The 11,731-nt window shown below is 52.9% G+C and overlaps 1 protein-coding gene across 2 annotated transcripts in view; it reads left to right on the forward strand.

Moving 5' to 3' along the window:
- The window catches only part of NEGR1 (neuronal growth regulator 1), a 165,373-nt gene extending 153,961 nt beyond the window's left edge, over window positions 1–11,412 (forward strand). For both annotated transcript variants that reach the window (XM_039703662.1, XM_039703663.1), the window contains one exon: window positions 10,216–11,412. In XM_039703662.1, the coding sequence (XP_039559596.1) occupies window positions 10,216–10,340 (125 nt within the window). In that variant the 3' untranslated portion in view covers window positions 10,341–11,412. The remainder of the gene's footprint in view (window positions 1–10,215) is intronic.
- The last annotated feature ends 319 nt before the right edge of the window (window positions 11,413–11,731 follow it).

Raw genomic sequence — 11,731 nt, forward strand, 5'->3', positions numbered from 1 at the left:
ATTCCTGAGCACCTGGACACTCTGACATTCCTGAGCACCTGGGCACTGACACTCCTGAGCACCTGGGCACTCTGGCATTCCTGAGGCCCTGGGCACTGCCATTCCTGAGCACCTGGGCACTGGCACTCCTGAGCACCTGGGCACTCTGCCATTCCTGAGCACCTGGGCACTGGCACTCCTGAGCACCTGGGCACTCTGCCATTCCCGAGCACCTGGGCACTGGCACTCCTGAGCACCTGGGCACTCTGGCATTCCTGAGCACCTGGGCACTGGCATTCCTGAGGCCCTGGGCACTGGCACTCCTGCCATGGGGACAGCCCCGTGCTGGCTGCAGCCCAGCCTGGCTCAGGGAAGGTCTCAATCAAGTTGAAAAGTAGCAACAATTTCACTGGGGCAGTGTTTGAACGCTCTGGAGCTCCATGAATTGTTAATGTCACGTCAAGGGCTGGAGACAAACGCTCCTGGCTCTGAAGAGCAAATAGCTCAGCCTGCCGTGAGTGATGTTTGTTCCCTGCACACACAGCCCCTGGAAATTGCAATCATCCCTCACCAGGGGCTCAGCTGCAGCCAGGGAAGGGTGGCCACGGCCTGGGCTGCTGCTGTGGGGATTGCCAGGGCAGCTGCAGTGCCCAGACAGGGCTGGGGTGCTGCAGGAATGGCCCTGGGGCACTTCAGGTGGACCCCTGGAATGGAGGGGACTTTCCCTGTGCCCTTCAGTTTGAGCTGGACCTGGGAGCTGGCACAGCTCTCAGCCACTCAATCCCAAATCCAGGGGGCTGGAAAAGCCCCCCCAGATCACCGAGACTGGTCCCTGACCCCTGCCCACCCTGTCCCCAGCCCAGAGCTCTGGGTGCCACCTCCAGGGATTCCCTGGGCACCTCCAGGTATGGGCACTCCAACCCTCCCGGGGCAGTTCCAGTGCCTTTCCATGGGGAAATCCCTGCTGGGCTCAGCTGCAGCCAGGGAAGGGTGGCTGCTGGGCTGCTGCTGTGGGGATTGCCAGGGCAGCTGCAGTGCCCAGACAGGGCTGGGGTGCTGCTGGAATGGCCCTGGGGCAGTTCAGGTGGACCCCTGGAATGGAGGGGACTTTCCCTGTGCCCTTCAGTTTGAGCTGGACCTGGGAGCTGGCACAGCTCTCAGCCACTCAATCCCAAATCCAGGGGGCTGCAAAACCCCCCCAGATCACCAAGTCCAGTCCCTGACCCCTGCCCACCCTGTCCCCAGCCCAGAGCTCTGGGTGCCACCTCCAGGGATTCCCTGGGCACCTCCAGGTATGGGCACTCCAACCCTCCCGGGGCAGTTCCAGTGCCTTTCCATGGGGAAATCCCTGCTGGTGTCCAACCTGACAAAGCCCCCTTTCCATGGGGAAATCCCTGCTGTGCCCACCCTGAGCCTGCCCCGAGGCTGTCAGGATTCAAGGTGCCACTGGAACTTCTGGAACCAGCAAACAGTTGGACTTGGTTGTTTATTTCAGCCACCACCTTCTCCTAATCAAAACACTATTGGTTATTAATTCCTTGGCTGTATGGGCACAGTTTGGGAATACATTTCCATGGCTTAGGGGGTTTTTAATATTCCTGTAAAAAGAGAGGAATACAGTCAGAAATGTGACCAAGAGGAACCCACCAGAAATGCTTAAGAAAATCAAGAGAAATCTGAATAAACCCCATATCTTAGAAATCATCTGCCAGCCACCTCAGTGGAAGATTTGCTGAAAGGCTACCAGCACTTCCAGCCAAAAATTTCCTTCCCATGCACCCAGAAAGGGAAAGAACCCATGTTCCAACCTGCTTAGCTCCACATCCTTTGTCACGAGCACAAGAATGATGCGGAAACCGTGCAGAAACTGGAAAGCTCAGTGTAAAAAATTATCATTCACGCTGCTGTATGACATTGCCTCAACACAGCAGAACCAACAAAGCCTTCCTGATATATGAGAACTATCAAAGATTGCCACTGAACACGGAGATTTAATGTGCTGCTTAATTCAAGAGCTTATTTACAATGTCACACGTCACTTGGAGAAAAATGGCTCTGACAACCAATCATTTAAAATATAGGAAGAATGTTTAACAAAAGGTCAGAAGTACAAATATTTTACATATTAACTACTAATAAATTCATTTCCTCTCAAAGTTAGGAGGATCAGCAAATGTCTCCAAAGCCATTTGCAATATTTCAGCACAAGACCCAACCTCTAATTACCAATGTAAGTTGTAAATAATTGTCAAGCATGCAGATGAGCCAAAAATTCTCTCAAATTAAAGTAATTAGCTCCCAAGTCAAATTTTTCTGTCACATTAAAACGCTTTTCCTTGTCTCCAGTGTGACACTTACAAATGAGAGCCACATTGTCAGGGAAGCAGTTATTGTAGGCTGCCAGAGTGATGCCTGAAGAACCTGAGCTCCCCAGCAGCCGAGGTTTTCCCTGCATGGCTGTGCTGCTCACCCACGTGCCAGGGGGGATTCATCCAGCTGGGACCCTGGCAGGGGGCTCCAGAGCTCGCCCATCCCTTGGTGTGGGAGCATCCCTCGTGGAGAGCCTCAGTGCCTGCCCCTTCCTGGGTCTCCTTCCCTGAGGAGCCTTGCCAGACCGCCTGGGCTGGGACAGGGATGGGGGAAAGGGGATGGCAGTGGGAATGGGAATGGGAATGGGAATGGGAATGGGGATGAGCAGCTTGCTTCTCCCAGTGCTTTCTCTGGCACTTTATGGTTTATTCTCAATGTCCCCTTAACAAAAGCTGTGTTTGCCACGTGCAGTGGAGGATCCTGAGCTGTTTTCCTGTTTCATTTTGGGTTCCCAGAGTCAGGCTTGGTTTGCATTTAACTTCAGGCTAAACAAGGTTGTGTTTGCTGCAGATGAAGCCAGAATCAGGGTGGATGTGGGGGAGATGGAGTGCCAGCCCTGAGCACGTCCCATCCCGAGCCAGCTGTGTGACCAGGGGCTGCACAGAGCCCTGGAACAACACAGGACTGGCCTGCTCCCTTCCAGGGATCCTTCCAGGGCTGCTCCCCCCAACAGCTGTTGCTATTGCACTTCTTCCAGAGAAGACAGCAGGGTTTAGGCTCAGAGACCCAAGCTGGATGTGTGGTTTGCTTTGCCCTGAGGTGCCAGGAGCAGTAAATCTGCAGGGTTCTTCCCAGGGGAGGGACAGGCTGAGCCTTACTCAGCATCTGATCCTTTGGGGCTGGAGATGAGGAAAGGCTCACCCCAGAGGGTGCTGGCACTGCCCATGCTCCCAGGGAATGGGCACGTTCCCAAGGCTGCCAGGGCTGCTCCAGGCCAGCTTGGGCAGTGCAGGAAGGCCCAGGGGCCAGGGTTTGGGACCGTGGGTGACAGGGTGTGCTCCTGCTGCCCAGAGCCACCCAGGCCCTGCTCCCTTGCTGCTTTCTGCATCTCCTCTGCTGGTTGGAGGGGTGAGGGGTGACCCCCATCAGCACAGGTCCATCCCAGGGATCCAGACCTCCTCTGTCAGTGCCAGCCAGCTCACTCCTCAGGGCTGCTCCCATCCGTCACTGCAGAGCTCCTCAGGGCTGTTCCACTCTCCCAACACGACTGCACTCCCCAGCCACACAGAGAAATGGGACACGGCTCCGGTACAAAGGATGATCTATAAAGCCAAATCTCATTCTGTTCCCTCGCAGTAATTTTCCTCATAAATACTTCTGGGGACTGTGAAGTATTCCTCGCAGCAGCAGCAGCACCCGAGTCCATCAGGGCTGTGCTGTTTCATCCCGCTCCACTCCGAGCTCTCCTGCCTCATTCATCCCTCCAGCCATCACAGGGACTCTGCTCCCTGCAGCATGCAGGGAAGGTGCTCTCTTTGATGCCACAGGTTTGTCTGTGTCTCAGTGGAGCTCCACTCCAGACACACCTGAGCAGAGTGAGGCTGGAGATGGGGGTGCTCTGGAGCTGTCACTGCAGCTTGTCCTGCCCTGTCAGAGCAGCACCGCTGCCTGCTCCCGGCACACCGGGCACGTTCACAGGATCCTGGAATGCTTTGGCCTGGGAGGGGCTGCAGGGATCACCCAGTGCCACCCTGCCCTGGCAGGGACACCTCCCACTGTCCCAGGTGCTCCAGCCCCAGTGTCCAGCCTGGCCTTGGGCACTGCCAGGGATCCAGGGGCAGCCCCAGCTGCTCTGGGAATTCTGTTCCAGCCCCTGCCCACCCTGCCAGGGAACAATTCCTCATTCCCAGTATCCCATCCATCCCTGCCCCCTGGCAGTGGGAGCCATTCCCTGTGTCCTGTCCCTCCATCCTTGTCTCCAGCTCTCCTGGAGCCCCTTTAGGGGCTCTGAGCTCACCCTGGATCCTTCTCCTCCCCATGACTGAGCAGAACCCACAGAGGGATTTTTATGTACCAGGGAGTGAGGAATCACTCAGGGCTCTGGAGCAGTTGCTGGCTGGGAAATGCTTTGTTCCAAGGGTTCTTTGAGACCCCCAGCCCCCTCTGTCCCCGCTGAGCCCCCATCCCATCCCGCTGTCCCTCTGTGCCCAGTGTGCTGTCAGCCCTGGAACAGCTCTGCTTTGAGCCACCCTCACAAGCGAGAGTGATCTGACTTTACAATCTCCAGTGCTGGGTGTATTTTTAGCAGTCTGAAATGAGTCTGTGGCTGTTTACAGTGTTTAGCACGAGGCATTTGTGGGGAAAGGTGACTCTGACTGCTGTGGAGGGCAGGCAGGGGACCTGAGTCTCCTTCTGCCAGCCACGGCCAGGGCTCCCAGAGCCCCACAATTCGGGATTCCACAGCTGCTGGCCATGGTTACCATGTGTTCATTGCTTGACTCTTTTTTCCAGCCTGTAAATATCATGTTTTATATTTTACCTCAGTCAAAATCAGCATCAGGATCAGTTTTGCATTGGACACAGGGCACATCCCAGCTGGGGTTTCATGACTGGAACAGGAGATGCTTCTGTCCCATTTTCTGTGTGTACACAAACACGGGCTGGGATAATATTTCACTTTAAGTCATTGCTGGTGGCACATCCCAAGAGTTTAAATTACTGAGCTTTCAGATCTTGGCACAACAACCAGCTGATTTTTGCTTCTGCAGTTCTAGCAATCATATTTTAGTCCTTGTTTTCCCATTTTAAGACTCACAAAATGCTTTTTTATTCATTTAAATTTGAAATAAGGACAAATCAGCATTTCATTTCCCAGCTCCTGCCCCGCCAGCAGCCCTGTGTGAATGCTGATGGACAGGGCCTGATAACACCCCCCTCTTATCAACCCCATCACTCTTCTGGGGCTCATCTCCTGAATCTTTCTGCCAACACTCCCATCCCAGAGGATGATAAAGCCCCTCTGTTAAGCACCTGGCACTTCCCAGCTTTATCCTCCCCAGCTCTGGCTTATCCAGGGGCAGAGCCAGCTCTTGGACAGCTCCTGCAATATTCCGTGTCCTTCCTCAAGGATTTTCTGAGAGATTTGTCTGAGCAGTGCTGATCTCTTCTTGACAGATAACACAGAACAGCAGGATTTGGCTGCAGCCCCACGACCCAGGGATGGGCTGAGCCCAGGCTGTGCCCCGGGCTGGGACAGCTCCTGGAGGGGAGGCTGGGGAGGGACAGGCACACAGGACATTGCTGCCACAACCCTGGTCCCTGCAGTTCCAGCCCTGCCTGGGCAGCTGTGCCGGGGCTGGACAGCCCTTCCCAGGAAGGGATTTCCCTAAAATCCCACCTAAACCTCTCCTGGCCCAGCCTGGGGCCGTTCCCTCTGCTCCTGTCCCTGTTCCTGGAGCACAGCCCGACCCCCGGCTGTCCCCTCCTGGCAGGAGCTGTGCAGAGCCACCAGGGCCCCTGAGCCTCCTTTGCTCCAGGCTCAGCCCCTTCCCAGCTCCTCAGGGATTCTCCAGCCCCTTCCCAGCTCCTCAGGGATTCTCCAGCCCCTTCCCAGCTCCTCAGGGATTCTCCAGCCCCTTCCCAGCTCCTCAGGGATTCTCCAGCCCCTTCCCAGCTCCTCAGGGATTCTCCAGCCCCTTCCCAGCTCCCTCAGCCTCTCCTGGGGCTCCAGACCCTTCCCAGCTCCGTTCCCTGCCCTGGACATGCTCCAGCCGCCTCCATGTCCTTCGTGTCTTGAGGGGCCCAGAACTGACCCAGAACTGATCCAGAGCTGACCCAGAGCTGGCCCTGGGCTGGGGATGCCCCAGAGCCAAGCCCAGCACAGGAGGGATGTTTTAAACCCGGCCAGGGCCGGAGGAGCACGGGCTGGAGAGAACCTGCAGTGCCCACAGGCCTGCTCCAAAGGCATTCCCACCTTTCTGCAGCCCCCAGCCTTCTGCAGGCGCTGCCTTGGTGCCAAAGCCTCCACCCTGCTCCCACTTCAGTGATCCATTCACCTTCTCTCCTGCCTCTCCACCCCAGAGCAGCTCCTGCTGGCACTCAGCCTCAGCATGACTGCACCTGCATGAGGCTGAACACGTCCCCTGATCCATTTCCAGAAAGGTTTTGTTCCAGGTTTTGTTGTCCCGAGGCCAAGCTTTGCCCAGTGCTCCCTGGCCAGAGGAGCTGGCTCCAGGGCTCTGCAGGCTCCCTCTGCCCATCACCACTGCTGCTCCCTAACAGAGTCTTTTACACACTGTCGACCTGCTCCTCCACAGCCATAAATCCTCCAGCAGCTTCAAGTGGAACAGAATGTAGAGATGTTATCCCTAGGCCTCGCCGAGCCTTCTGAGGCCCATTATCTCCCCATCTTTTCTTTTAAAGGAACGTTATTTGACAGCCTAGCCTTTCTCATCCTTCTTTTCTGCCTTACTGCTCTGACCTTGAGTTAGTTTATTCCTTCCTTCTCTGTATGTTTTAAATGTTGCACCAAAAAATCCAATTTATTAAGGCTTTCCTTTAGTAAATGATTAACCTGAATATGGTTAAATGAAATGCTTATTAACATCTCCCTGCATAATCCATTTAACAGAATTAGTCTTGCTTATTCAGACAACCTAAAGGGGTCTGTGCTTTTGTCTACACAGCATCAGCATTAAAGCTTATAATTATTTCTGGTTAATGCAGCCCTTGGTGCTAGGAAATGCTGGTTTGTGTGTTCCAGCATAGCACTTCTCCTAATCTCCTGTATTAATTAGAGATACTGATATAATATTACTTTGTTCCTTTCTATTCAGCACCAGGAGAGATGTCTGAATATAATCCTATCTGTGCTAAGGGTGTCTTAAATATTTCCACAAGTGCTGGCTGGTGTAAAACATTGGGATTAGGTCCAATAATCCCTAAATTGGAAGGAAGGAGAGCTTACAAAGGCACGTGGGCCCCGAGGTGTGCCTGGCACTGGGGGGTGCCACGGCCCAGGCAGGGATTGTTCCTTGCCCCGAGGGGACATTTAAAGTCCCCCCGACCTCAGTGCCCACCCCCAGCCCTGAGGGTCCCTCCCCAGCCCCCGGGGATGCTCTGAGTGTGTCCCCTGTCCCTTTCCAGAGGGATGCAGCCACTCTGGCTCTGAGCAAAATCTGACTTACAAAATGAAAGTAAATTATTACCCCCAGTGGCTGCAGCTGACATTTTAAACTCGTCGTGTCTTCTGAATCCTGGGTCATTTGGTATTTCAGACATCAGGCTGCTCGTGGAGCTCGTTTTAATCTTTTCCTAGATGGAAATTCACTTTCTTTTCAGGCATTTCAAGGTGTCACTCCCCGGGCTCTGAGGTGAATTTGCAGCACCAGATCATAAAGTCCTGGAATCGTTTGGGTTGGAAAAGCCCTCCCAGACCATGGAGTCCAAGCATGCCCAGCAGTGGCAGGGCCAGCCCTGAGCTGTGTGCCCAAGTGTCACATCCACGGGGCTTTGAGATGCCCCTGGCACGGGGAACTAAACCTCCCTGGGCAGCTGTGCCAGGGCTGGGCAGCCCTTCCCTGGAGAAACCCCCAGAGTCCATCCTGACCCTCCCTGGGCACAGCTCTCCTTCCCCTCTGGGCACCCAAACCCTCTGGAATCAGCTCTGTGCCACGCTGGGATGGGCTTGGAAATGCCCAGGGTGGCTGCAGGTGTAATCACAGCCTCAAACAATTCCAGCTTTTACTCAAAGCCTGATCACACACCCCTCCACCATTAACTCCCCGCATAAATATTGAGACTGGGAGCTCGTGTGTGTGTGTGTGAAACAATGGCATGGTAATATTTCAGTGGGGGGAAAAAGGCAGCTGGTTTATGCTGCTCTCAGACATTTAAACCTGTTCATTTTTCCCTAAACTGAGGGCTTAGTCTGACACAGAGAACCATCCAAAAGTGCTTTGAAAATCACCAAGCCCAAAGTGACCTTGCATGGCCTCGCACAGGAAAGCAAGGACTGCTCAGTCCTTACCAAAATAATTACTCAGGGTAGATCAAGGACTGAGCAGACCATGCTAAGAGTCTTTAAATTTTAAAGGTGTGTTTATTTTTAAAGTTTATACATCAGCACAAAGCTACGAAATTTTATTAATAACCAGCAACAGCGTTCTGCTTGGCCAGCAAAGAATTCAGGGAGCCACAGGAAAAATTAATCAAAATTCTGAGGGGGAGAAGAAAAAGTCTGCAGGAGATTATTAATTTTTAAGAATTTTTAAGAGTCTAGCCCAATATTTTAAACTGTGTGTCATCCAGCAGGCCTCGTGTGACATCATAATTGATAATTAAGCTTCTCCAGGTTTGCTTCTCCTTCAGGTTTCTTTTCCATCCAATTCTCCTGCTTAGGCAGCTTTGGGAACTGTAACTTTTCTATTATCTCCCAAGTCAGTGCATTTTCCCCCCATTAACTCCCCTCCTGCCTTTGTGCAGAAACAATCCAGGTATGATTTAATAAGCCCTGGGAAGACAGAGCTGGTTCATATGCAGGAAATCAGATTTACATAATTTTCCGCTCGCTTTTATAGCTACTGTAGTTCAAATTATCCTTAAGTTGGGGAAACTCTCTTCATACCATAAAATGAAATAGCACCTGTGTTATGCTTCAGCTTCCTCACCCAGCCCTGGCAATAAATTAAAGGTTGATTTGTCATCCTGACTTAGCACAGAAAGTCCTTTTTTAATGAGAGGAGAGGAAGTGCCCTGGCCTGCAGTTAGTCACAGTCATCAGTCACTAAACTAAGCTTCAAAACCAAGTTCAATCTTGTTTTGTTTTGGGTTTATTACCTGAACCCTTCTGCACGGGGGGGAAGCAGAGGATTTTGGGTTGTGCCACATTCTCTGCGCCAAGTAAAATGTCACAGACCACAGGTGGAGCTGCAGGGGTCTGTACAGAAACCAAAGGACGCTGGTGATTGGGATTTGATCCAGGATTTGGGCTGAACAAGGCTCGGACTGGGAGGCTGCATCCTGGGACAGCACACAGGGTTTGGTGCAGGGAACAGCTCCTGGAGCTCCCCGCTGCCTGTGGCTCTCCAAGAGCAAACCCATGGGTTTCACATGGCATGGTTTGGGTTGGGAGGGCCCTCAGAGCCACCCAGTGCCACCCTGCCCTGGCAGGGACACCTCCCACTGTCCCAGGTGCTCCAGCCCCAGTGTCCAGCCTGGCCTTGGGCACTGCCAGGGATCCAGGGGCAGCCACAGCTGCTCTGGGAATTCTATTCTAGGGCCTGTCCACCCTCCCAGGAACAATTCCTCATTCCCAATCTCCCATCTAAATCAGCTCTCATCCAGTTTAAGGCCGTTCCCTGTCCTGTCAAGGACAGGGTTTCTGCCAGGCCCCTCCCTGGGCACAGCCTGGACATTGCCAGCCCCAGGGACCAGCTCCTCCCTTGCTCCTCAGCACTGCTTTCTTGCTTCCCCTCTTTGCACTTTGTGTGCATTTACCCAGGAATTCGAGAAAGGCTTTGTGGTAAACAAATAAATACAATTTCTTCAAAATGAATATTCATGTCTTCAGCTGAGCACCATTGTCAAACTCTGGCTTCTGGAGCTGGGCACAAAATGAGCTGTTTTCCACCAGAGCTTAATCCAGTCCCCTCTCATTGATTGCACTGCAGATCCTCACGCTCAGTAACTTAAAAACGGATCGATTATTCAGCTGGTTAAAAACGAAGCACTCCCATTTCTGAGTGCTTGCCTTAAAACCAGTTTCTGCTGTGGAGCCAGCGGGGCCGTTCCCTGGGCGGGGAGGCAGCAGGGCTGGGCTGTGCAGGGCAGAGCAGTCCTGCTGCTGCCCCGAGAGGGACTGCTGGGGCAGGGGGACGTGGGGGCCGGGAGAGGGAGCGGTCACTGAGCCCTGTGCTTGCCTTGCAGCTCCCAGCACAGCCCAGTACGGCATCACCGGGCACGCCGAGGTGCTCTTCTCCTGCTGGTCCCTGGTGCTGACGCTGTCCTCCCTCAGCAGCATATTCTACCTGAAGAACATCCTTCTGCACTAAATGTAAAGACCCATAAAAGGCTTTTAAGGATTCTCTGAAAGTGCTGATGACTGGATCCAATCTGGTAGAGTTGGTTAAAAGCGGCGTGGGATATAATCAGTGCTTACATGGGGATGATCGCCTTCTGTAGAATTGCTCATTATGTAAATACTTTAATTCGACTCCTTTTTTTTGATTAGCTGCATTACCTTGTGGAGCAGTACACATTGTCCTTTTTTAAGACGTGAGAACTCTGAAATTACTTTTAGAGGATATTAATTGTGATTTCATGTTTGTAATCGACAAGTTTTCAGAAGCATTCAGTCATGGTCTGCTGAGTCGCAGACTGTAGTTTACAAAAAAAGGATATTGCAGTAAAAATGTGCTTCTTTAAGGCTGCAATACAAACATTCAGCTCCCTTCTCAACTAGCATTCTATCCAAACTTACACAAAAAACATTTGTTCTTTTTTGAGTAAAAAAAAAAATCGAATAATATTGCCTTCAAAATATTTCTTCAAAATACTACACATATCTAGATTTTCTTCTAGCATGATATTCAGGTTTCAAGAATGAGCCTTGTACTATAACTGCGTTGCGCAGTACTGCTTTTGTTCTCTTCCCTCTTTCCTGCCAATTCAGCATGGTTGTGCCTTCATGAAACACGACTTTCCTCTTCCTCTCCAACAGTCTGGAATGTGTTCTGGGAAATGCTGGAGCATCCTTTTGAGCATAAGAGATCTCTTGGTGGGACAGAGGTGCCCCGGGCTCCCGGGAAAGGCTCCTGTGCCCTGCAGGGAGCTGCTCCAGGGCAGCACCAACTCCTCCCTGCCCCTCCCTCCACCAGCCCTGAGCAGTAGGTGACCTCTGTAAAAACGACATTTCCCACTAGCAAACAGAACTCCAGTGACTTTGTGGCACCTTTTGAATGTCGGAATGTTCCCCTAAAGCCAAATCCCCACCTGGCTGTGAATGTCAGGATCGTCCCTTTTGTATTGCTGGCAAAGCCGACGTGAATTGGTATTTTTCTTGCACTCAATTTTGTACTGGTTTGCCTGATTTAGCAATGATAAAGGATGCTTTGAACCATGAGACACCTGCAAATCCCCGGAGTATCAATTTTCCATCTCCACACATCCCCGTGGCAGGGTGCTCCTGCTGAGGGCATGTGGCCGTGCCTGGGAGAGCCACCAGGGCAGGAGAGCTGGGGGAGCTGTCCCCTGGCCAGGGCTGTCCCTGCCAGCCCCCAGACCCTTCCCGTGGAGGGGACCCTGCTGGCACACCCTGGAGGAGCAGCCCAGAAATCCCGTGTGACGGTGCTGTGTCCTTCCCAGCCCTGCACGGCGCTGGTGTGGCGTGCTGCTCACAGCACCCGTGCCACCTGAACTGCCACCTGTGCCACCCACTGCCAGC

The sequence above is a fragment of the Passer montanus genome, unplaced genomic scaffold (assembly GCF_014805655.1).
Source record: "Passer montanus isolate IOZ18808 unplaced genomic scaffold, ASM1480565v1 scaffold166, whole genome shotgun sequence".
Lineage (NCBI taxonomy): Eukaryota > Metazoa > Chordata > Aves > Passeriformes > Passeridae > Passer > Passer montanus.